Source organism: Tiliqua scincoides, chromosome 7 (genome assembly GCF_035046505.1).
Source record: "Tiliqua scincoides isolate rTilSci1 chromosome 7, rTilSci1.hap2, whole genome shotgun sequence".
NCBI classification, from domain to species: Eukaryota; Metazoa; Chordata; class Lepidosauria; order Squamata; family Scincidae; genus Tiliqua; species Tiliqua scincoides.
This window is the reverse complement of record NC_089827.1, coordinates 49097322-49124250: the sequence shown is the minus strand read 5'-3', so window position 1 is coordinate 49124250 and position 26929 is coordinate 49097322. Positions and strand designations below refer to the sequence as shown.

The 26929-nt window shown below is 42.8% G+C and overlaps 1 protein-coding gene across 1 annotated transcript in view; it reads right to left on the bottom strand.

Annotated features, from left to right (window-relative positions):
* Positions 1-21034, bottom strand: part of MYBPC1 (myosin binding protein C1) — a 99843-nt gene extending 78809 nt beyond the window's left edge. The window contains exons 1-2 of the mRNA XM_066634458.1: positions 21010-21034; positions 4654-4686 (exon numbers count right to left, since the gene is read on the bottom strand). Of these exons, the coding sequence (XP_066490555.1) occupies positions 4654-4686; positions 21010-21034 (58 nt within the window). The remainder of the gene's footprint in view (positions 1-4653; positions 4687-21009) is intronic.
* Between the last annotated feature and the right edge of the window lie 5895 nt (positions 21035-26929).

Here is a 26929-nt window from a genome sequence, read left to right as displayed (position 1 = left end):
AATTGAGTGGCAGTGACTGTTCCCTCATTACTTCTCCTTTCTTTGAAATAAACATATAGAGAAATGAACAAACTGAAAATATGTATCTCTGTGATGTTGACAGTTATAGGAGAACTGCAAATTGCAAAGCTCTTGGAATCTTGTGTTTGTGTTACAAACTTTTGGGGGTTGGATTAGGGAGTTGTGAATAGAAATCCCAAAATAAGGCAAAGTCAGATATTTGTTATTTTAAGATTAATGGTCATGCAGAACACCATGGAATAAGTTGTTATATAGATGTTAAGGTGTTGGGATTGTCCAGTTAAGGAACACCTAGGCTATTCTAAGCAGGGAACACTTCAAGTATGTGTAAACATAGAAATAATTTGGAGTGCGTGGAGTGAATATAACTATAGGATCTTCTCCTGTCTCAGCTGGCCTAATTATCAATACATGCATAAGATTATGGCCTGAGGGAGAGAGTGCAGAACAGCTAGAGAACGGAGAGAAACAGAGAAAAGAAAAGGAAGGAAACTCCAGCAAAAAAGGAAGGGGGGAAGACACTGGAGAGAGGGAGAGAGAGAGAGAGAGAGAGAAGGTGCTAGCCTAGGAAGAATAATATATGCAAGGTGCTATAAACACCTGCATGTATTATACAGTGGGCCCTCATCCACAGACTCTACATCTGCGGATCTGAATATCTGTGGATGCCAAGTCTATAACTGGAAGGCCTCAGAACACCTCTTAGACACAGCTGACTTCCAGTCATGTCCGGGAGCTGTTCTGAGGTGCAGAGAGGCAGCACAGAAGGCCTCAGAAGGCCACCTGGGCTCAAGTGGAAGGCACTTCTGGTTTGCCTGCATAAGTCATATCCAGGAGGTTTCTGAAGAGGCCAGGAAGTCATGTACAACCTCCAGTGGGAGGGTGCAGCCCCAGGTAAGTAATTGTGGTGGTGCCCCCCACAGATTTCATTATCTGCAGAATTTGATAGTCGCAGGGGGTCCTGGATCAGATCCCTCGCAGATACCTAGATTTTGCTAAGAATTTTCAGAGAGTTTGCAACAACAGTGAGCCCTGGAGTATTTCCGATAGTTCTGATATTCTCACAACACCAGTGTCAAATCATTCAGTTAAGAGAAATTACAATAATCATACAGTACAGTCTGATCCTAACTGGGCTTTATGACAGCAGAACAGAGATTCTGCAGCCATAAATGACCATGCTGTGATGTGCACAGCACACCAGTAGTGACCAGTTCTAGTGTGGTTCTAGAACCACAGCCTCAAACAGCGGTGGTATCAGAGGCCCACTACTGCAGCTGGCTCAATGCAGAAATGTACATAAGTCTGCACAGGTGGGGGGGCAGGCACTGGGGGGAACAGGGTGGGGAGGAACAACAACAGAGGAGTGTTTGGGCAGGAAGGGGCGTTGGATCGTGGCTGCACTGGTATGCACCAGGATCCTATCCTTGTTCCCTCTCTTATCCTCTCCTCAGTGCTGTTCCAGCAAAATGGCTGGTGCAGTTCCAAGGAGACCCAGTGGGGCAGTGGAAGCTTGCTCCAGGGCAAGAGAACAGGGTAAGGGGTAAGGGAACATTACCCCTTACCCTGTTCTCTTGCCCTGGAGCAAGCTTCCACTGCCCCACTGGGTCTCCTTGGATCTGCACCAGCCACAGCAAGGAAGCCTCAGGGATTTCCCCCTGCAGGATGCACCATGCACTGTGTTGGTATAGTTGCATGAGTTGGAGGGGATTTAGTTTGGATTGGATGATAGTCTGCTTAGCAAAAAGAACAGAATATTTTGTATACAATATTTTTTTAATGGGCCAAAATATAAAGAAAGTCAGCATGGTGTAAACGGTAGAGTATTGTGGTAGGACTGGGGAGACCTGGATTCAAATCCCTAGTGAGCCAAGAAGCTCTTGGGTGTGAATTTGGGCCACTCACTCTCTCAGCCTACTCTATCTCTCAAGATCGTTGTGAGGGAAAAACAAAGGGGAGAACCTCATATGCTCTCCTGAGCTTCTTGGAGGAAAAGTAAAGCCTATCTTTTAAAGCCTATCTTTAAAAAGGGAAAGAGGGGGGACCCGGGAAACTATAGGCCGGTCAGCCTAACATCTATACCGGGTAAGATGGTGGAATGCCTCATCAAAGATAGGATCTCAAAACAAATAGACGAACAGGCCTTGCTGAGGGAGAATCAACATGGCTTCTGTAAGGGTAAGTCTTGCCTCACAAACCTTTTAGAATTCTTTGAAAAGGTCAACAGGCATGTGGATGTGGGAGAACCCGTGAACATTATATATCTGGACTTTCAGAAGGCGTTCGACACGGTCCCTCACCAAAGGCTACTGAAAAAACTCAACAGTCAGGGAATTAGAGGGCAGGTCCTCTCCTGGATTAAGAACTGGTTGGAGGCCAGGAAGCAGAGAGTGGGTGTCAATGGGCAATTTTCACAATGGAGAGAGGTGAAAAGCGGTGTGCCCCAAGGATCTGTCCTGGGACTGGTGCTTTTCAACCTCTTCATAAATGACCTGGAGACAGGGGTGAGCAGTGAGGTTGCAAAGTTTGCAGACGACACCAAACTTTTCTGAGTGGTGAAGACCAGAAGTGATTGTGAGGAGCTTCAGAAGGATCTCTCCAGACTGGCAGAATAGGCAACAAAATGGCAGATGCGCTTCAATGTCAGTAAGTGTAAGGTCATGCAGACTGGGGCAAAAAATCAAAACTTTAGATATAGGCTGATGGGTTCTGAGCTGTCTGTGACAGATCAGGAGAGAGATCTTGGGGTGGTGGTGGACAGGTCAATGAAAGTGTCGACCCAATGTGTGGCGGCAGTGAAGAAGGCCAATTCTATGCTTGGGATCATCAGGAAAGGTATTGAGAACAAAAACGGCTAATATTATAATGCTGTTATACAAATCTATGGTAAGGCCACACCTGGAGTATTGTGTCCAGTTCTGGTCGCCGCATCTCAAAAAAGACATAGTGGAAATGGAAAAGGTGCAAAAGAGAGCGACTAAGATGATTACGGGGCTGGGGCACCTTCCTTACGAGGAAAGGCTACGGCATTTGGGCCTCTTCAGCCTAGAAAAGAGACGCCTGAGGGGGGACATCATTGAGACATACAAAATTATGCAGGGGATGGACAGAGTGGATAGGGAGATGCTCTTTACACTCTCACATAACACCAGAACCAGGGGACATCCACTAAAATTGAGTGTTGGGAGGGTTAGAACAGACAAGAGAAAATATTTCTTTACTCAGTGTGTGGTTGGTCTGCGGAACTCCTTGTCACAGGTTGTGGTGATGGCATCTGGCCTAGACGCCTTTAAAAGGGGATTGGACAAGTTTCTGGAGGAAAAATCCAGTACGGGTTACAAGCCATGATGTGTATGCGCAACCTCTTGATTTTAGAAATGGGTTATGTCAGAAGGCCAGATGCAAGGGAGGGCACCAGGATGAGGTCTCTTGTTATCTGGTGTGCTCCCTGGGGCATTTGGTGGGCCGCTGTGAGATACAGGAAGCTGGACTAGATGGGCCTATGGCCTGATCCAGTGGGGCTGTTCTTATGTTAAAAGTATGGTACAAACGTAACCAATAATAAAGAATGTTTCCGTTTCAGCCAGAACTATCATGCCATCCAATCTTCTGTTTGCTTAAGGGAATTTATGTTTACAGGATGGGAGGGAGGTGTTTTACAGTCCCACAAAGTTAGTTGGGATTTAGATATGGCATATATAGGCCACACAAGGATACAAAGGATTACAATCTTAGTTTTCTACATACAATGAATCTTAACACATACATTCTAAGCTATGATCATTTGTATTAGTAAATGTTTTGCAAAAAGCTTGGAAAAGAAATGCGCCAATATTTGAAATCTGGTGAATGTTCAGTTCAAATGCTTTGTTAATACACATTTGTCTGGAACTCATGCTTGCTTAAACTAGATTCCCTGGCTATCAACTACTACATAAGGCTGAAAAATTACTTATTGGAATTTCTATATGTCTTGAAGCAGAAATATGAGGTCTTTTTTAAGCATGAAAATATGTTTCTCCATTTTTCATACCCATCAGTATGTTTCTGTCCCTATTTCCCCTGATCCAAGTTTAATATCCACAAATGCATTATGGGAATTGTATACATGTGATGTAGAATTCCCAGCACCCTCACAAAATTGCAGTTTCCAGAGCTCTGGGCAGGGGAGAGGGTAATGACAATTAGATTGCTCTAAATCAGGGGTGTCAAACATAAGGCCCGCAGAAGCTTTTTATCAGGCCCTTGGGCTGTCAGCTGCTGAACAATGCTGAAGTGGCACTGCTAAAGGGCAGCCCACATGAAAATTGGGTTCTCACACGTCTTGAAATATGATGAAGATTTGTGTTTTCCCTTCTGTTGTTTGCAGCTAATGAGTTCCTAAGTAAGAAAAAAGTGCTTATTTTTTATTATGACCTGTTTAATGACATCACTTCCTGCCTAATGACATCACTTTTGGCCCTCAGCAGATATCATGAATGCTATTTGGCCCTCAGTATGAAACAAGTTTGACACCCTTGCTCTAAATGATCTTGTTGCGCATGATTAGTGCAATTAACATTCACCTCTTCATTTATGCCACAAGGCCCATACAATACTTTTTTTCAATCTAAAACCACACAATTGACTAACCTGGAGGGGGTGTAGTTTCTGCCTCCGTTTCATCTGTAAAGGATAAAAGAATATGTTTAAAGAAGCATATATGTTCTAGTTTGCAGCTGATAGATTTACACATACTCTGGATTTTAAAAGCTATGATTAGCTTAAATCCTCCCAATAACAGTTTTATTTGTGTAGCCAACAGGCAGCCCAATCCTGAACTGCCTGATACATGAGGCTGCCGCTGCACCAGAATGGCTACCACAGCATCCAACATGCACCGGGCAGCCCGCAGCAGCTCCTTGGGGGAAGGAGACATTCATCCCCTTCCCCTGACTAAGGGAAGAAGCCCTGCAATGGGGATACTCGATTCTGCGGCGGCTCTTCAGCCAGTGGAGAATCAAGGAGTCCTGATCAGGCCACGCAGTCCAACACGGGGCTCAGGATTTTTAGCAACCTGAAAATTTTAGGAAGGTATTCATCCAAGCAGGAGTAGAGATTTACCACAGCAAGTTGCCCCAAAACAGGAATTGTCTGCATGGTGGAAAGCAATCAGTGACGTGGACATGCAACCTCACTTGGGGGGGGGGGGGTTGAAGGACAGCACTTCACGACTTAGGTGCTGCAGTCAAGCAGGTCTCATCTCTTGTTGCCACCTGCTATACCTCAGACAGCAGGGGGCACTATCAGAACCTCTGCTGCTGAATGAAGCACCCAAGCAAGTTAAGGCAAGAAGCATGCCTTAAGATAGCCTGGTCCCAGAGTGCTGACATCCTTAAATTTTGAAAGTGGCATATTGAATTGAACATGAACAACAAACTAGTAACCAGTATAACAGAAAGAATGCTAATGAAGCAACGCTAACGTAACTTGATCATTCTGGATAATAATCTGCCTGCTACTTTCTGAACTAACGGAAGTTTTCAAACCATTTTCAAAGGAAATCCCTATATAGCACGCATTGCCTTTGGGGAGGCGCCAGGAACTCAAAGGGGAGGCGCAGGATGTCCTCTCGCAGTGATACAGTCACACCCCTGGGCAGAATATATTTATTTATTTATACAGGTATTTATATATCGCCTTTCTTTGGTCATCAGATTTCTCCTCAGACTTTAATCCAAGGCGGTTTGCATAGGCAGGCTGTTCTAAGCCCCCGTAGGGATTTTTACAATTGAATAGTTCTAGTCTTTCATAGAACTCCTTGTTCCAGCTGGATTCCTTCCTGATCTGGCCTCTCTCTGGCCCTTCGCCTCCCATGCTCCACTTGACCAGCCCGTCTTCTGCCCATCCTCTGTGCTTTTTTTTAAAGCAGAAGAAACGGGAGTTGCTCAGCTGCAAGAGTGGCTGCTGCCGCCCCGCCCTCTTCTCCCTCCACTCAGAGGCTGCCACCTTCTATGTTCGATGCATGTTGTTTCCAAAGCTCTTGGACTCCAACCCCCATCTGGCAAGTACCAAGCATGCTCAGCTTGCAGTCCTTAACCCTCGCTGCTCCTTGTCTGGTTGGTTCCTAGTTCCAGCCTGGGATTGCTTCGCATCAAAGTGAAATGTCTCTTTTCAACCCCCTCCCTCTTCCACTCCCCCCTTTCAATCTCCAAACCTTCCTGCTTTCCTCCCCCTCCCCACATAAAATGCTTCCTATTTTACCAATCACCAGGGGTCTTAAAGTTATTTTTATGCAGTTGGCAAAGGGGGGGGGGAGGAGAGAGAAGCACACATTTTACTTGGCCAGGAGCAGAAAAAGGGTACTGTTTTTAAAGCGATTTATTAATCTTGTTTGACTGAAGAGGAAAGGCTGTTTTTTTAAAGTGATGAATCTTGCTATTTGAAGGGAATACTTATCAGCCATTGATGAAGTGATTGCCAGCCCAATCCTATCCACACTTTCCTGGGAGTAAGCCCCATTGACTCTAATGGGACTTACTTCTGAGTAGACATGCATAGGCTTGAGCTGTGCATCTCCTAGTATAGGAGGCAAATCAGCTTCCTAACCAAACCCTTATCAGCTCTGATATATTTTCATGGTCTATTTTTTTTTTCCCCACCAGCTGCTGGAAAAATTTAATTTCATTAAATTAATAAAGGGTTCAGTCCTATCCAAGGAGAATGGGAGAAATGACTAGTTGGATTGGGGTCCACAGGGGTATGTGTGTGTAATGTTGGTCAGACTGGTTGTTCACAAAGTTCATTTGATAAAACAATTCTATTGGTATGCTTACAAAGTTTAAAAAAATGAGTCCTCCTGGACCAGACAAAATCTACCTACTCCAGCATCCTGTCTCCAACAGTGATCAGCAGCTGATCATTTATAAAGCATATATATTGCTGTGTATTAATAATATATTTTTAAGATCTGCATTTAATTAATGATATGATTAATATAATTAATATTCTGTATGTTGTGTGTATGTTGTAGCTCTTTTTTTCTTTTTGCTATGCCATTAAAGGTTGCTGAAGATTGATTATAATTAATATTAATATAGTTAATGTATATTTAATATTATATTATAATAAATATAATAGTATGATATTATATTTAGTATATTTAATATAGTTAATATTTCTGGCCACTTCCTGTTTAATGATGTCACTTCTAGCCCTCAGGAACATGATGGGGAGTCATGGCCAACAGCCACGGGGGTCAAGGGAGCCACTGGCCAGAAAAGTTTGAGTACCACTGCCTTCGGTAAATAGCACTTGACTTGGATTGGATGACACCATTACACAGGCCTACAAAAAAAAACCCAAACTTTTTTCAGTTGCCAAATTTGAACAAAGTTAGGATATTTTTGGGGTGCTGAGTCCAAAAATAGCATCGGTTTTGCCCGATTGGCTCTAGTTTTGGAGGTATGACATAGCCACCTTATATGCTGATTCAAGCAGCTTCCTTGTGAGGAAGCCTATGTCCTCACGAATAAGCTGCTTGAATCAGTATACAAGGTGGTTATACCATACCCCCCAAACTACAGTCAGTCAGGCAAAACTGATGCCATTTTGGGATAGGCCTGTGTTAACAGCCAGCAATGAGGTGTCCTAGACTGTCACCTTCACATGTAAGGAAAGCCAGTAAAAACAAACACATGGAAGCACCCTAAATCCAAGGCTGTCGTCTCTCAGGAAGGACTTGTTGAGCAAGGAAAAAAAAAATATCAGACTGCCATCACTATTTCATTCTTTCCTTATGCAGCATGCTCTGTGGAGTTCCCAGATGCCATTCTCTACCATCCAATTACTGTATAAGGCTTTCTAGCTAGGTGTTGTGACTTGTGAGGGACTTTACTATGGATCAAATACTTGCTCTGAATGCCTGACAAAGCATTACAGCACCACGGGAGGGAAATTTTCCTCACTGAATCATGATGACCCTCCTCAGCTGCCACGGTTGGGGAAATGTCAATACAGATCTTGCCAGGAAAACCAAAAGCTCTTCAGCTTAAAAATAGAAAATGACTAAAAACAACCTGTATGAAATAACAGAATTGTGGAGTGAGGGAAGAATAAAGTATCTTGTAGTCTACTTCTTGTGCTCTAGTGCAGGGGTGTCCAAACCTTTTGGCAGGAGGGCCACATCATCTCTCTGACACTGTGTTTTGGGCTGGAGGAAAAAGTTAATTTACATTTCAAATTTGAATACATTTACATAAATGAATACATTAGAGATAGAACTTATATGAATGAATGAAGGTCTTGCAATAGCTCAGGGCTTATAAAAGGCCTTGCACAAAGCAAGGCCAGCCTTTCCTTTGCTGCCACTGCTGCATCACAAACGTGAAACAGCAAGTAGTGGAGGGAGCCCTCGTCCCACACCTCACATAAGAGGTCGAACAGTTGGCTGTCATGCTGAGAGTAGTTGCATTGGGCCAACGTAAGTTCCAGCAAGTCGCTGAAACTAGGGGGTCTCAGTGGGCCAGATTGGGAGTCCTTGAGGACTGGCCCCAGGTGGCCCCAGGTGGCCCCAGGGCCGGGGTTTGGGCAGCCCTGCTCTAGTGGGAAAACTTTTCCATATTTTGTGTTTCTTTCCTCAATAGCACTTGGTTGATGAGTGCTCTGTGGAATTGGGGCAGTGTGAATGTCACTGTTACCTATTAGCTAAATACCCTTCATCATTAGTGACCAGCAATGCAACAGCCTTAAGACCACATTTGCATGTTTTGAAAGAACTCTGTAAGGGCAGGAGGTCTAGACTCTAGAGGGTAGAGCCTCCATTAGCCTGAAGATAAGATCAGAAGGTCGCCAGTTCAAGGACAGCTCCCGGAATGGCTGAGAATGGCAAGACCTTGAAACAGCTGACAAGCCCAGCTGAGTGATTCCACCTGCTCTTGCTGTGAGCAAGAAGCATCTTGGCTGCCCTCCATGTGAGAGATGGAGCTGCTTGTCAGCCTGTGTGGGAGAACTGGAGGCCAGAAGTGAAACCAAACCAGGAAGATCCATCTGAAATGTTGTTGGTTCTTGAAAGAGAGAACCTATATGATTGTAAAAATCCCGTTGAGGGATTTAGAAATGCCTGCCTATGTAAACCACCTTGAATAAAGTCAGAGGAGTAATCCAATGACCAGAAAGGCGGTATATAAATACGTAGTAGTAGTAGTTGTTGTTGTTATTTTATTATTCTCAACATATATTGGAATACCTTCTTTGTATGCACTGTACGCATTGTGGGGAATAGATGTATCTCTGTTCTTTATAGCAGCCTTTTCAGTACAGGTGTGTGCCACTTAACTACGGGATACGCTGTCTGATCCCCATTGTAATGGAATTAGGTCATTAAGTGAACATTCAGTCTGATCTATTGCCTTTGTTGTGTAAACAGATACTCCCTATCAGACACTAGCTGGCCGCACAAGCTACTGGAGATAGTCTCTTATTGAAAAGAAGAGGCAGTCTATCTGTTGTGTTAACACACACTGTGCTACAGGCTATGGGAGATGTAATTGCCTCATTAGGAACATCTTTATTGTGCTTTGACCACTTTCATATGTGTGGTCCATCATTAAGCGAATGGTTGTTAAGCGGCTCATGTCTATATGTCACTGCTGTTGTGTGCCTCTTTTCATTTTTATTCTAGGACAATGCTTCTCAACCAGTGGTACTCATAAAGCAGGTGGTAATTGAGGTGGTGTCTGGTGGGACCCCAGGCCCTCAACGCCTGGCAGCAGGACCAGCAATGGAACATGACAAGTAGCAGTAGGAAGCTCAGCATGTGCTTTTCACATGCTTGAAAAAGCCCTCCTGTCTGCCCTGAGCCTCTTACCGGTGTTTGTCACATTGCATTTGGCCTTCCAATCTAGAAGTAATCTGGAGGTACTTCCAATAGGTGGACCATGTGAAGTGGTACAGCGGGGGACAAAGTATCAAAAAGTATCATCAAACAGAAAGAGTGAACACCTAGCTGTTAGATGCATGCAGAGAAATACTTATACAGGTCTATTTATACACTGATTTGACTCAACACAAATGGCCCCTGCAAATGAGAAAGAATGTGCTGATCCCTGGAGAAGGGGAAAATGCATCCCTTTAAAATCAGTTTTAGAAACTGAACAGTCCTTTAACAATAGCCTCCTTAATGAGAGAGAGAGAGAGAGAGAGAGAGGGCAGCCGGCTGACAATCCATCAGTCCTCTCCCCAGTGGACTCCTCCCTGACCCCTGAAAGAAAGGTGATCCCTTTGCATTGGTGAAGGGAGGGGCTGAGTGTAAGCTCTCAGCTCTGTAAGCAGGAGGACCGATTGATGGATTGTCTTGTTAATGACTCTTATCTTACATAGCAAAGGTCAGCAAGGCTGTTTTTAAATCAACACAGCAAAGAAACTTTGTTTTTTAAATGATTTGCTATACTGTGTTTTTTGCCATCCACATGAGTGCTTGGAACAGAACCCACACGAATAATTAGTCTCAATCTGTATGTCTGCCATGCCAGGAAGAGGATTATGGATCTAGAGCAACCTAAACTACTGGCGCTCTGCAAAGCATCTCCAAGTGCTCCTCTAAGAGATTGGAAAGAAAATAAAATAAATGTGACAAGATTTCAAAATTTAGTGACAAGATCTCAAAATCTAGTTTGGTCAGCATTTAGAATTATTTTAGAGCCCCCAAACTCCCCACTCCTTTTGCTTCCTTTTATGCCTATTCCCAGGATTCTTGGCTAGAGAAAATGATTGCGAAACTAGGTTATCCATGCTAAAGATATGTCCCTTGTGCTTGTGCCCATGGAGAGTGGGTTCTTTAAGACTATGTACTGCTGGACAGCTGATTTCTGAATGGAGTGACTTTGTACCTAATGCAGGCAGCTTTCTGGCAGTCTCTCCCCAAACATACATTCCGTTTTAGGCTGCATAAAAGGAAGCATTGTATGCAAAATATGGGAGGTAACATTCCACTTGGTACTGGTGAGTCCTCAGCTGGCAGTGGTGCAGCTGAGCCAACATAGCACATGCTGTATTCCATGGGGGAGTTTTGGCCTCCGGTGGCCTCCTTGGGGTAAAGGACCATTTGTTCCTTTGCCTGGGGGTAAGCCCATGCTGGCCTGCAGGGTTTACTCAGACCTAAGCCAGTTACAAAACTGGTGCAGGTCTATGTGGACCTGGGGCTGGGGATCAAGGCCAGGAAGGATATCGGTGTGTAACACTGCACAGACACCGTTCCTTTCCCAGCCCCAATCTACCTCTTCCCTGCCCTCGTCTCCTCACTAGTCCTTCCCCTCCCCAATTTACCATTGTCAACTAGTGTCCCTGTCCTGCTGGCACAGGGATCTGGCCGCTTGCTGCTTACAGCAAATTTTCAGCTTTCTATTTTGTGTGAGAGTGACACCATTTGCATTTTCTAGTTGTACAAGTGTTTGGGGTCAGTCCTAGTATTATTGGTGAGCAGACCATCATTTTTGCTCATAGTCTTTGAGTTTTAATGGATTTTAATTGGGTTTAATGACTTCTTTAATAATAGTGGTATCACTATGAACATTTACCAATGGATCTTGTGAGCTGATGTGACACCATCATGCCATTAAGGAAGCCAGCCCATGGGCAAGGCAGGAAGAGACCAGCTGGCAAGTGCGCAGGGTCTTTTATAGTGGGAAGTAACGCGAGACCTGCAAGTCTCACATTACCTTCCCACTATAAAAGGCCCTGCGCATGCGTTGGACTTGTCTTCCCTTCGCTGCCACTGAGCACAGCAGCAGCGAGGGAAAGCAAGGCGCAGAGCTCGCACGGCGGGCCAGCACGGGCTGGGGTGAGGGCCGAGTGCCCATTGGAGATGGGAGGACCCCCTGGGGGCTGGAAGGGGACCCGAAGCGGGCTGCAAGTGGCACGCGGGCCGGGATTTGGGCACCCCTGATATATGGTAACTAAGCTCTTCAAGCCTTAAGGCTATTCATTAGGGCAACCTCATTACAAGACATGAATCAGCGGGGTGTTTTTTTTTTTTTTTTTTGCAAATAAATAAATAAATACTTGTAAGTAAAGAGAAACATGATTTCTTTCTAGATAACCTTTTATTGAAAGCCTCATAAAGCTAGGTGGGTCCTGATAGTCATTTTTAAAAGTGGGTCCCAGTGCTTAAAAGTTTGAGAACTACTGTTTTGACATTTCCTCATTACTATTATGCTCACCTATCTATACACATCTGTTTATAAGCATTTGCTACATCATAGCCACACTGTATATTTTGTACATTTTTGCAGGTCAAAAAAAAAAATCAGTTTTATAAATGAATGAATGAAATTTAAATGAATGAATAAGTTTTACTTGGATTTTTTTTATAATCAGCATAACATGATTCAGAACAAAAGAGAAATGTGATGATTACAAAGAAATAATGCCATGCTTAAACTGAGAAATGATATATAATGAGTAAAAATGTCAAACTTTAGCAAATGCATCAAACATTAGCAAATGCTCTGACAAAAAAAACAAGTTGCTGAGAGCCGGATAAAATTTTATCCCAGGCTGAATATAGCCCCTGGGCCGCAGTTTGGAGATCCCTCGGCTAGAGCATCAAAGTGAAAATGTACTTAGGGTAACTGCATCTTACCCCCAACATTGTATAAGAAGAAGTAGCAGTTGCCTAGAATTGAAAATCTCCATGGAATCTCTTTACTCCATGGAAAACTAATTTTCTTTAATTAAAAAACAAACTTATGCCACTTTTTTGCCAGAGAAGGCATTCAAGGAGGCCTGAACAACCATATACGCCATTTAGCCAAGGGTACATGCTGCAAAAACATGCAGAAAGCAACCACCAACTAATGCCTCCTCCAGACTTGACACTTTGGTTTCAATAAAGTAATTCCAATAATGAAGTAAAGATAAGTATTTGAGCACCAGATTTGCATGTAGAAGGTCCCACATTCAGTTCTAGGCACATCTGGGTAGAACAGAGAAAGCCCCCTGCTTGAAATCCTGAAGAGCTGCTGTCTATCAGTGCACACTATACTGATCTACATGGGTCAAGGGTCTAAGGATAGTGGCACAATCCTGTTCTATCCCCCTACTGTGCTGGTGGAGCATGTGCTCTGCTGGCATAGACTGTTGAAACATAATAGAAAAAACATTTCAACAGCGTAGGTTCCAGGCCTGATGGCAGGAAGGCCTATACCAACACAGGGAGGACTGCATGCTGGAGCAGGTAAGTTCCTGCTAGACAGCGCAGGGGTGGGGGGAGGGTAGAGATGGGGAGGACAGATCGGACCCAGGAGGGGACAGGATCGATGGCAGCAACATGCACCGTATCCTATCCTTCCAGGGTTTTATCTGCCAACATGTGGCAACACGTACATGTGCCCGTGATATTTTTATGCCATCGTGGCTGCTTGGGCTTTCTCCAGGGCAAGGGGATGAATGTGCCCTTACCTCAAGGAGACCCCCAGCAGCTGCAGTTCTTTTGCGGAAGCTGTGCTGGCATGCTTGGCACAGTTGCATTGGTGCAGGGCAGTTTACTTCAGATTGGGCTGCCCAGTAGTTTCCTATTACTGTGATTACTGGAGGGCTCTCCTTTGCACACTCAGCAGAGGTTTGGGGCTTTGTTTCTCAAGCTGAAGCTCACTACATCACACAGCAAAATCCTTCTGAAACTCAACAGATGTTTCAAAAGCAGATTGTGACATGACACAAGGGAATATGATGTTCTGTGAAAAGTAGTCTTCTGCTGAGTACACAGGCCCTTGGGAACATTCAGAATAACTCTGGCCAGTGGTCTGGGATGAAAATTCTAAATTTCAGGGAAGTTATAATCTAATGGTTACCTGGGAGTAACACTCATTGCACTCAGTGGGTTTTGCTTTTGAACAGACTTTCATAGGGTTGTGATATAGACTTTTCCTGTAATTTGCAAACAAATGGATGCTTTCAAATAAACACTCTTGTTCCAGTTTTGCAAAAAGCCAAGAGGTGGAGAAGTTGGCATTCATTTGTTGTAAACTGGAATTCATGGGTAAGCAGGCTAAGGAGGAGGACAGTGAGTGAGGCACAAAATAGAGAGGGAGAAGTTGAAGGTCAACATTAATCTGATATCACAGGAGGAAGCGTGGGAGCTAAACATGAAAATAAAAACTTTGGAGTTAGCTGAGGATCCCTCACATCAGAATTCACGACCCCTTTCTCCAATTCCATCTATTTAGACAAGCAGACTGTCAAAATTGAATGCTGTTTTGTGTTCTGGTGGAATTTCCCTCCTTTTTTCAAATCTTTAAAGCCCATTTAAGTTTGGGGTCTAGTGACAACATTCAGAAAACTTAACAGCCCACCCAGACTGTTGTTTTCTTTTTCTTTAACTACAGAATAGAGCTTAGGGCCATTATATACACCATAACGGATGTACAATGTACCTGTACTGACATGGTGGAATCTAGACTGTACCACTCATACTGAAAATGGGGGAGGTGTGTCAAATCTTTTACTACTCCAAACATAAGTTCTCTGCATGTTATCATTTAGCACAGTGGTTATTGGCAGCACATGTACATGCATAAATGATTGCTTTCAAAATCATTCTCAGTGGTCAGACATTTGCTTAATATTAACAATTCAAAGATGCCACAAGCAATACTGTATAGTTTTTGATGTATTGGGAAATGTTGATCAACTAATGTCTCTATTTGTCGAGCACACAATTGTTTTTCATGCATGAGGGATGGTACAGCACCTATTTCCCTAATTCAAAAATGTTTGTGCACTAAAAAATATTGCACGCAAGTAGCTCTGTGCATGGGAACTGTTGGTGGTCTGGGTCCTAGACCAGTGTTGCTCAACAATTGTCTTCCACCATACCATTTTGCATGATCCAGCTATGGAAAGTACCACTGGAAGTAACTGGTAATGATGTCATCACCAATTACTTTCAGACTAGGAGACCAGATGCAAAGCAACAAGTGCTAATATGAGGCTCAGGGCAGTTGGGAGGGTTTTTCAAGTGCACAAAAAGCACATGCTGGAGCTCTGCCTGCCAAGCTGAGTCTCCTACTGCTGCTTGTCACATTGCATTGTGCGAGGCGGTGGAGGTCTGGGGGTCCTGCACGAACCACCGCACACCACCTCAAGGACTACCAGAACCACTTGTTGAGAAATGCTTTCCTAGAGGGATAGCATCTGTGTTCATAAGGGGACAGCCATCTGCACGTGACCGCAGGAATGAATGTTCATGAGACCAATAAAGAATAATTCACCGAGTTGCTTTCAGTCCTATATATGGAAAGTGGAATTGCTTTCATTATCTCTACATATTTTGTTTCTCTAGTAGGATCCTACAGCATGAAAACCTAATTAGCACATATGACCCCTGGACAGCATAACCCTAAGCAAGATTGCAGATATGAAATATTCTGCATGTACAATGACATAGCTGCGTAGAGAGACTGATGGACTGGGATGTACATCTTTCAGCCCAATCCTACGTAAGGGTTATGGCAACAGATTTCACAATCTGCTGCTGTTAAGTTCTGATCCATTGTTGCAAAAGCTGTGCCACTGTTGTGCACTTTGGGGCCACCAATGCAAATGACCAGAGGCCCTGTCCACACACCACTGGCTCTCCTGGCCCACCCAGTGAAGGTAATGTGGTGCAGGGCAGTTCAAGGGCATGGAGTGGGCCAACCAAGGTGGGAGAGGGAGGATCTCACTGGCAGTGGTGTACATCAAATTTCTATCTGCCTTTCCCCAGCCCAACCTACCCCCTGAGACTTCTTTGACTAATGCCAGATAACTAGGCCAGGCAGCTTACGGGGAGATAAGTTGATTGCCTATGCAATCATGTATGTAAAATTGATTTTGACTTAGCTCTCCCAAGCTGTCTCTGGTCACCCCCCACCCACACAGCATACAGTTCTGTGCTCCATCAGAGCTGCTTCATTGCATAGGCTGATGGGGGATAGGGTGCTGTTAGTTTTCCAGGCTCTCTTCACATCTTAGTATATTCTAAGCTAGTTCCATTGTTTTTTTTGCCATAAGTTATATCTAGAGGTGTTTGAAAACAGTGCTATTTACCTTACTCAGGTGTAAGCCTGGGTTCAGCATTGATTTGAACCCAGGAGTAAGCATTGGGTTCAGTAAGATTTAGGCTGTAATCCTATCTTACCTCTAGCTATATCCAAAGTGACTTTTGTGAACTTATATCTAAGGTGCTACTGGCCAGCAGAACTAAAAGCTTTCCTGTTGTATCTGCCCTTCCCTTCTTAGTTAGTTCCTTTTGGATTTTGTGGTTGCATTCCATATTTTGTTTTAATGTTTTTATTGCAATTTTATTATAATTGTTTACAATTATTGCAGGCCATATTTTGTTCCCATTTTTGCATTCGACTGCTTTTTCCTCTATTTTGTGTGCTGCCTTGAACATTCCATTTATTCAGAGTGAAAGTTAGGATATAAATCATTTAAGTAAGTAAATAAATAACGTAATGTCTCTCTCTCTTATCTGAAGTTCAGCTCATTTCAAGCCACTGTTGATTCTCCCATACTTAACAAAATTATGGATTGCAGAAAAAAAAATGAGATAAGTGATAACAGATGGCATTCTCTTGTACACAATTTTACACATAACTTTAATTGATTTTGACTTATTTGAAAGTTAACCTGCAAACCAGTCTACCAAGTAGCTTTTTGTTTAAATTCTGAATTCAAGTTGCTAGTCTAATATCATCTCAGATAGATAGAAATGATGTCAATACATACGTAAACCACTTGCATTACAAGATGGCACTTTAGAAGGAGGACTGACTGTAGCTTGGGTGCAGGATTAGGCTGTCATATTCATAGGTGCATTTTTGTTATGGCTATTTGCAGTGGGATACTTCATCCGATATTGCCCTTGGGCATTATGGAGAAATGCTAGCAAGCAAACTGATCCTTCATGCTTGTCAACACTAGTTGCCTTGGACTCAACCCTGAATGGTGCTGGACACTACTTAGAGGTGCTAAAATCCTTATATCCTACAGAAAAGTTCTTAACCCCTTGTTTTTGCTGAGAATAGAACAACTCAACAGACATCTTTGAAGATCAAACTTTTATGATATCACAGATGAAGTAGTTAACGGCAACAGAAAGAAATGGCTTCCTAGTTTTCCCCTTATCCCTGCAGCATAAACTGTAGTTTTACAAGGACCAAAATGGTCATTTTGATTAACCTGCTCCCCTGGTTTAGACCCACACAACTGTGCTCAGAAAATCTACCAGCCAATGGGGCATCCAAGGTGGCTTGCAACAAAAAGGAATGCAACAATACAATAAAAGATTAAAACAATATTAAAACTTAAAACAATAAAGCAAATCAGGCCCCAATGGATCACTAGTTAGAATCAGATTCAATTAAAAAAAAAAAATCTATCGGCTTATCAGTTTTCCAACCCACCAAAAATTGGGTCACAGTGGGTCCCAACCCACAGTTTGAGACCTGGTGGTTTAATCCAATGCGTGTTCACTCAGACGTAAGCCCCACTTTGTTTAATGGGACTTACAGCCCAATCCTATTGAGGATTGGGCTGTTGCACAGAAGTGTTTACACAGCAGAACAGACTTCAGCTGTCTTAAAATGGCTGCTGCCAGAGTGCGCAGCACTCTATTGGAAGCCATTTTCCAGGCACTGCCATAAGAATTGGCAGTGCTCCAACCCTGCTGATGGACCCAGCAGTGCCTGCCAGAGAAGATAGATCAGCATTGGGGTGGGCAGGGAGAGGGGGGCTGTGGTACAGGGTGGATCTGGCAGCAATGATGCGTACTGGATTCAATCCCCTCTTTTAACAGCCTCTCCATCACTTTTTCTCCTTGCACCAGCTAAAAAGCTTCCATAGGTCAGGGGCAACCCATTGGAAATCTGGAATTAAAGGAAAATATTTACCCATACTTCTCCCAAACCTCCCAATCTGCCCCCCCCCCCGTTGCAGCAGTAGTCAACTGCTGCAGTTGCATCAGTAGGAGGGAAGAAGGATAGGATTGGTCTCTCACTCTCTGGTAAGTATGTATAGGATTGCAGCCCAAGAGGTCTTTTACTTGAAGACTAATAGTGAAATTAGGTCCCAATCCTATATGTTAAGTATTTCTCACGAGGCACTGTTGCTTATCATTCTATTAAAATGAGACTCTCTTCCTAAAGAATGTTTCGTTTTCAAGATTGTACTGAACTTTGGATGACCTAGGCTTTTTGAAAAAAAATGTCACTTAGGCGGATTACTCTAAAGTGTCACTGCGGTTTAGAGCACTGAGCACAATCCATAACTTTCCTCCTCAATTAGCAGACTTGCAACTGATATCTTTCGGATGCTCTAGAACAAGTAGTTCTTAGAGAGTTCTTAAAAATCAGAAATAATTTCTTAGTAATTATTAAAGAATACTTTTAATATATACATGTTTTGCTCTGATCGTGATCATTTTTTTAAAAGACTATTTTGAAGACATGAACACATGCAGCTAAAGACAGAACAAAACAGCTGAATTCTTTTTCTGGTGCATGTAATGTCAGTGTTGCCTAAACAATCCTCAAAAACCTCAAGGAAGTGTTCTGTCCTCTGAGTATTCAAAGTGAAAAATGGGAAGAGGAAAAAAGGATAATTTGCAATGTCAATGACTATTTAAGTAGTTCACATGATTAAAAGGCACCATTAATTAATTTCAAAAACATACACTGGAAGCATTTTATGATAGCCAAGTTCAATTAATTTAACATTTACCCCTGCTAAACTGAACACAGGCTGATCCACTTTAGGCGGGCTGATCCCTGAACCCTCAATATTAGTTGCACTGGTAATGCCCAGTGCCCCATGGGGGTATTGTGCAGGGCTTTGTCCAAGGCTCCCATCAACCTGGCACTGGCATTGCAACCTGGAACAACATTTAAATCAATAAAAACTACTGACAATAATAGTACTGTAATAGTTGGCAACCTTCAGTCTCGAAAGACTATGGTATCGCGCTCTGAATGGTGGTTTATAATAATAGTAATAGAGTTGAGAGCTAGAAATGATCTTACTCAATCTCTTGCACCAAGCAAGGACTTCCACAAGCAATTTCCTAACAGATTAGCTCATATTATTGATACAGCAGATGGTGTGCAGTAAGCCAAGAGAAGGCATTAAAAAGGTGCAGTGTGTCACAGGCACTGGTCGGACTAAAGCACACTCTGTAAAACACTCAAGAAATCCATGCCACACGCTAAAGGACAAGGTGAAAACCCCACAGAGCCACCATTCAGCATGCCCGGAGGATATATCCTTTCCAGGTTCCAAATATGGAAGTGAGTGATACTCCTGTGCATGAGAGCAGAACCAGTATACAGAGCCACACTAAAATGGTGTTAGCTCTTTAGCATGCCTACGTCTCTTCCCAGCATCCCAAACCAAAGAAGTTTTAAGTGCTGCTACCCTATAGAAAATTTGCATGTATGCTGTTGTCATCTGACAAGGAAAGACTTTATGGCACCAGCAGCACTACCACCTAAATGCATCTATTTTGTTTTATATATAGACATGTGTATTTTCATATTACAGTGTACGTATCATGTATATTACTATGCCAAAGTGATATCTTTGTAGGAAAGCTGTCTTGTGCATGTTAGCCTTAAGAGGACTCCATCCAAGACAATGTAGAGTTTGAACTACATGACAAGCTGAAGCAACTGGACAGGTTTATCTTGCAGGAAGAAGATTGAGGGCCCAATCCTACACCATGATTGAATGCTGGATCCAGGGCCACTGGCAAGCATCTGCTGCATCCAAGATGTCATCCAGGGACCAGGCTGGTCAGGAGTGCTAAGAAGTTAAATACTGCTCTTATCTCCCCAGCAGCAACATGGTCCCTGATGGAACTTTTCAAATCAATGCTGGGGTAGCTCTGAGGAGCCTGCTGGGGGAGTGCCTGCCCCAGGATGGGGGTTCAGGATGCAGCAGATGCTGCTACCACCATAATCCACCCTGACCCTCCCCAATCCACCCTTCAACCGACAGCATGTGCTGCTGGAGGTGCATGGCTCTCTGTCCGCTGCAAGGATGCGGCCATGATAGCATGGCCCTTGTTGTGCTAGTGTATCTGGTGGTACATTGGTGCAATGGGAGAATAGGACCATAAGACTGGTATCCTTTCTGTGTGTGTGTGTGTGTGTGTGTGTGTGTGTGTGTGTACAATGGGGTCAAAAGATCATGTAATGTGACAATTTTGTGTAAAACTTACATTTCTACATTTAATAAGCACTGTTACAATTTACAGCAGCTACAATTGATGATAACCAAAACTTCCTTGCCTTATAAATACTGTATATCCTCATTACTACAGTAGTAACACCAAGTTACAAATCTGCTTTCTTTTTCTAGGCCAGCTAACAAACAATTGAGATTCATTTGCAACAATAGAGATGGAAGCACTTTTTGAAAGCAAAAAGACGAGGTACAATACAAGCCTATGCATGTCCACTTGGAAGTAAATCCCATTGTGTTCAATGGAGCTTACTACCAGGTAACTTGGGAGTAACAATGGAGCTTACTCCCAGGTAACAATGGAGCTTACTCCCAGGTAACAATGGAGCTTACTCCCAGGTAAATTGCTTATGCAATTGCAGCCTTATCCTACTATCATTCAGGCTCAAGATTGTGAATGACATGAAAAATGAGGTTTAAAAAACAAAGTATAAGAATAATGATTTTACAACAGTCAAAACCATAATTCTCCAGTGAAGCGCAGCTTTTTAACCTTCCCTGCTATGTATGGGTCCAATGGCTGCAGATGAGCTTGATTTTATGTTCATGAAATCCGCTTATCTTTCTTGATTAGCAAAAAGTTGTGGCAAGGATACAGTGAGTTCCGGATTGCCTTAACTGTTCCCTATTCATTTGCACATTGGTTTCAAATGAGGGTTTGGCATTTTGTTAAAATACATACTTTAAAAAAAAAAAAAAGGAAAGGAAACCTTGTAGGATTAAACTTACCAGCTTTTTTGGTGGGTTCCGGCATTGTTTCTGTCACTCCTTATTCCCAATATGTACCAGTTATAACAGTCCAGTTCAGAGCATGCAGACCAATTTGACAAGCAGAGGGAGCGAATAATTCTTCTGCTTTATATACAGCATTGAAATATCAATCAAAAGAGCACCTCCTCTCCTCTCAATGCAAACCCTCTGAAAACTGACAGTTATGGGAGCTCTGCTTACATCTGTTGTTTGCAGGCACTGCCCTCTTGGCTTTAGGAAGGAATCTCTTCTGCATTTCATGAGGCTGATGAGAACAGCTATAACTTTCTAAATTCAGACGCATCAGATTCACACACACGGGGGGAATCAGACAGATTGCCAGACTATCAAAGGGCTTTCAGAGTTACATTCAAAAGTTCAAAAGTGTGTGTGTGTGTGTGTGTGTGTGTGTGTGTGTGTGTGTGTGTGTGTGTGTGAGAGAGAGAGAGAGAGAGAGAGAGAGAGAGAGAGAGAGAGAGAGAGATTGCTTTTATGGCCCCCCTGGCAAGAATATAACCCAAACAGATACTTGATCATGAACACATAATACTGTTCTAGCATATTTAATGCTTTGTGGGCTAATACAAGCATCAGAATGCTTTCTTTTAATTTAAGGAAAATGGAATATACATTTCTGTTGGACCCTAAGAATATAGCAGACTTTAGTTGTACTATACAAGGAAAGAGCCCATTGCTATGATGGGTGATGTTTATTTCTCCAGTAAAAGTCCATTTTAATTCGGCCCTGGAAGTTCATTTATGTGAGAAATGTCTGTATTCAGACGCCATTTGCACAGCAGTGAAGGGTTGGGTGTGAGTGATTGACTGCCATTCATTTCTAAAGTAGAAAGTAATGCAACAGTGTGTGCATCCTGAGGACAGGAGGGTGCATGCCACCAGAAAGGCTATGTGACCAACTAACAGATCCAAGGAGCTGGTTGTTATATAACATGCTTTTATAGAGACAGTGAATTCACTGAAACAAACTTGATAAACTTTTTGGGGCAATTATTGAAGCTACTGCTTCTTCTGTCTACCCTTCTAACAAGACAAAGAAGGGAGAGCTAATTTCCATTTACACAAAGTGTCTTTACAGATCCTCCCCCCCACTACAGCTGTCTGTACCCCTAAAAATTCATTACTGAAGGTTAGAGGGCCATCTAGAACAGTGGTTCTCAAACTTTTAACACTAGGACCCACTTTTTAGAATGACAGTATGTCAGGACCCACCAGAAGTGATGTCATGACTGGAAGTGACATCATTCTGAGGAAAATTTTTACCAATCCTAGGCTGAAATCCTACCCGTACTTACCTAGGAGTAAGTCCCATTCACTATCATTGGTAAAAGTATATACATAGTAGCCTGTTAAAAATACAGAACTGTAACATTTCCCCAGATGCAGTCATGCAGCATGGTAACATCAAGTCTAATATATTAATAATAAAACATTGAAATGAATAGGGACCCATCTGAAATTGGCTCATGGACCACATAGTGGGTCTCGACCCAGTTTGAGAAACACTACTCTAGAATGGTGTAGGATATGGTACACAAGGTTGCAATAGGAGGGGAATTGGAGGAGTTTGGGGAGCAGCCTGTAAAAGCAGAATCACCTTTTCACCTTCACAGAGCATGTTTGGATCCAACTTAAACCCAATAGCTTAAACCTATAATGCTGGTATATATCATTTGATTTATATGCTATCACTTCGCCATACACCTGACTTTTAAGGCAACCCTGACTTCACTACTTCCAATTTAGGTGGTTGCAGCTTTCTGGGTTGAATTGCAACTGGATGCATGGTCTGGAATAAAGGCATAGAATCCCATAGATGTCTCTGCCACCGAGATCCAGCCCAACGAGACCCCTGCCCTGCCTGATCCCACCACAGTCCACCCCCAATCTGCCCCCACTGCCACTTTACATGCACCAATGGCTGGTCTGTGACTTAGTACTGCTAGTGTGAGGCTTACCAGCTGCTGCACTATCAGTAGTGAGCCACATGCAGTGATGGTAGACCATGTGATGTACTGGTGGACCATAAGATCCACCAGCATATCATGTAGATAGGACTGGGTCTTAAATTACTGAAGGTTTGCAGAGTAAAAGTATCTTGACTGTCCATCTAAAAGTGGGTGGCAATAGGAAACTGCAATAGGAAACAACTGAGGCACACTTTATACATTACACAGCAACAAACCTTGTTTTTTCACCCAGATTGCTGCAGCCACAGTTTGGGCTTTCTTACAAGTGCATCTGTTATGTTTCACGTTTTCATACACCTCTTTGTTGCATTTACAATGCATGTTGCATGTACTTAAACATTTAACATTCAACCACATTTAAATATCACTATTCTATCAAACATTATGGCCAAATAAACAGAAAAGGAAAACGCAATATGCCTTATGTAACAAAAAGTGGATTTTTGCGCACCAGTGGATAGAGCAGTCTTCACACGTAATTTGCAGGGCCTGATAGTGCAGATAGGCTCTGCACTATCCAGAACAGCTCAGATGGACAGCACTCCACAGATGTGACTATGGCCATCATCACCATGGAATAGGCTCTAATATATGAACTAACCCATGTTCAGTTGGATTCGTCATGAGTCTTCCTTCACAATCACTCAAGACGTTTCTGGACTTAAGGCCCAGTCGTTTCATTGCCTGCCGCTCTTTAGAGTACCAAGGAGATGCTATGGCTCTTCAACAGGGGAGCGACTGCAAGGCAGTGACTGGACCTACAGCTGTAACCATTTCCTCATTCCAGAGGTTGACCAGATCTGCACATGAGTCACCAGCACTGGTGGCAGTAAAGTCTCCTAGAGCCCTCAGGAATTCATCTGGGTCCATCAGCCTCTGGACCCACATTGGGTCTGGAATTCATCTGGGTCAATTCAGTCCTCTGCCCCTACATTGACCAGGAGCCACAGCTAGTCTAAACCCTATCAGGAAGTATTCTAATGTAGAAATAATGTAGCAGTAGGAGTTCCTGCATATACACATGCTGTGCTTCTTAGCTGCAGAGTTGCTGCTCACATATACGGTCATGTAACAATATGAATACAAAACAGATGATGAACACAAAACAGGAACACTTTGCTAGATTAGATCAAAGCAAAGCATGAAGGTGGCAACTCTCTTATAGTTAGTTATTCCCAGCACTTGGTAATAGTTAGTGGCATGCTTTCTCTGTTCTACAGATGACTGCTATACCTAATAGTAATGGATAAGACCCCATCCTTCATGAATTTGTCCAACCTCCTTTTTAAAAGCATCTAAGCAAAAGGCTATCACAATGACATCTTGTAATTAATTCCCTAAGGCAGCAGTTCCCAAACATATTAGCACCAGGACCCACTTTTTAAAACAACAATCTATTGGTACCTATCTAGGTTTACCAGACTTTTAAAAAAGGAGATCTAGAAATTTATTTATTTATTTATTTATAAATAAGTAATAACAACCAGAAAAAAGACCCCCAAACATTTATCTCCCTATATTTACACACCCTTGCAAACTGCAGTAGCTGAGCTCTTTGTAGGGTAATTAGCAGCTACAGTATCTGATTTTTGAATAGCCTCAGGGCTTGTGGAAATTACTTATCTGATCTTTTCATCACCCTTTGGTTACTCACCAAAAACCAGACTGCAACCCACCAGTGGGACCCAACCCACAGTTTGGGAACCACTGCCTAAGGTGATTATATATAGTTTGCAGAACTACTAACTTTTGCCTCACTTTGAACTGAACCTATTGCCAGTCAATTTCTTCAGATGACCCTGAAGACTTCAGTACAGATAGACTTCAGTACAGTCTATGCCATTGCTTCCCAAACTGTAAGCAGTGGCACCCTGGGGAGTCACAAAAACCCTCTGCCCTATACGATGTATAGGATTGTAGCCCTAATGGTGAGCCATGGCCAATGGCCACATATGTCAAGGGAGCCACTAGTTTGGGAACCACTGGTCTATGTGTAAGAGCAGGGAGTGGGTGGTGAAAACTATTCATTCTCTCCAAATGTTATCATATACTTACTCTACAATCATCTTTTTCCCTAACAGGAAAGCCCCAGTTTCATTATGCTTTTCTCTTAGAGAAGATGCTCCAGTCCCTTAATAATCATATGTGCCCTTTCCTATATTGTTTCCAAAGCTATGACATCCTTTTTAAAACGGAAGGGATTGGGAGCCCAATCCTATGCAAGTCTACTCAGAAGAAAGTTCCATAATAGTCAGTGGGGCTTACTCCCATGAAAGTGAGAATAGGTTTGCAGCCTGGAACACTATACCATATTGAAAAGTGGGCCACAAGATAGATGTTTGTGTGGGAGAAAAACAAAAGAGCACAATAATCTGATACCTTTGAAAATATGACCTTAATGTAATGTATCTAACATGCAACTTTATATTGTGTCTCACATTTAAATAACAACACTGAAAAAGGTTGCTATGAGCAATAACAAACACACAATGAAAACTGTCAAATTGTCCAACTGTGCATACGTTCCTGCTGTAATATTGGATTAACACATGGTGACACTAAGAAGGGCAAACAATCACATGGTGTCCCATAGGATACTAGGATTTATGCAATCTCTAGAATGTTTTCAAGAACAGTCAGTATATTCACATAAATTAATTTAAAAGACTTTGCATGGCTCAGGTAGGCAGACTCTTGACTTGGCAGACATACTGGTCTGTATTACACTTTTGACTGTGTAAGCTATTATCACAATGGCAGACTATGCGCTATTCCAAATTCTTCAGCAGGATGCTAATATTAATCAGCAGATAAACCTAATTATAAACTGGATCCAGAACTTACATTCTGTGGGTTTATCCAAACATACATAATTTTGGTGTTGAGCCCGTGGTAGAAGCACACTCACTGCACTTGAGTCTGCTCCCTTGGAGTGAGCACAGTGAAGATCCTGTGCGCACCAGAAGCCGTTGTGCACTTATTGGTTGTGAACTGTTCAGGTAAGTAAGCCAACCACTCCCACTCCTCAAAGCAATTTTTCCAAGATTTAAAATGTTTTATTTTTTTTTTAAAGGAGGAGGAACTTGAATTTACATTTAATTTTTAAAAAAGTACGTGGATTGCTTTAAAAAAAAAAAGTTTTTTAAAAGTGTGCAGCCTGTCTGCAGAATGGGGAAGGAGTAAAATAGATTTCTGAATCAGCATTTCGTTTGCTGGTCAGCATATCTCTCAGATGGATTTGCGAAGCAGGGGAAGCTGGAGTCAAGGATAAATGCAGCAGCTTCTGGTTTGTAGTATAACTCATCCTATTCAGAAGTTATTCTCTCCTGGGTAGAGCGAATGTGTGAGGGGAAAACAGGAGCATGCCAGTTAATCATACACCCTGCTGCTTGTACATCCATCCTGGACATCAGTGTGGTCAATGTTTTTCTGCAAAGGGCAGCACTGAACATGCAGTGGGTTGCTACATGAGATTTGGAACCCTGGTGATTCCAAATTCCGACACTCAGAACAAACCTTTTCAGACAAATATCTGTGTTCGTTGCCTAAGGTATGTGGCCAGTAAGCATGTTGGCAGATGGGTGCGTGGTTAGCCAGTGTAGTCCCTTTTCCACCTCATATGTTTACTGTATGCGGGGGAGGGATGATTTACGTGAATGGGACTTCTGTATGCACTCCTGCAGCTGAGATTTTTGATCAAGATAAATCTTTGAAGAGGTGTTATGGCTTTTAGGAACATTGATTATGTACTGGATGTTCCTGGTTCAAGTCTTAGCTATGCCTGAACTCATTGGGTAGCCTTAGGGAACCCAATATCTCCTAGCCTCAGTTGTCATATTGCTCTATTTTTCAGAGGATAAGAGAGAGTTTTAAAGCCCAGTATGGTGAAAGCATATGCACTCACAACCCAG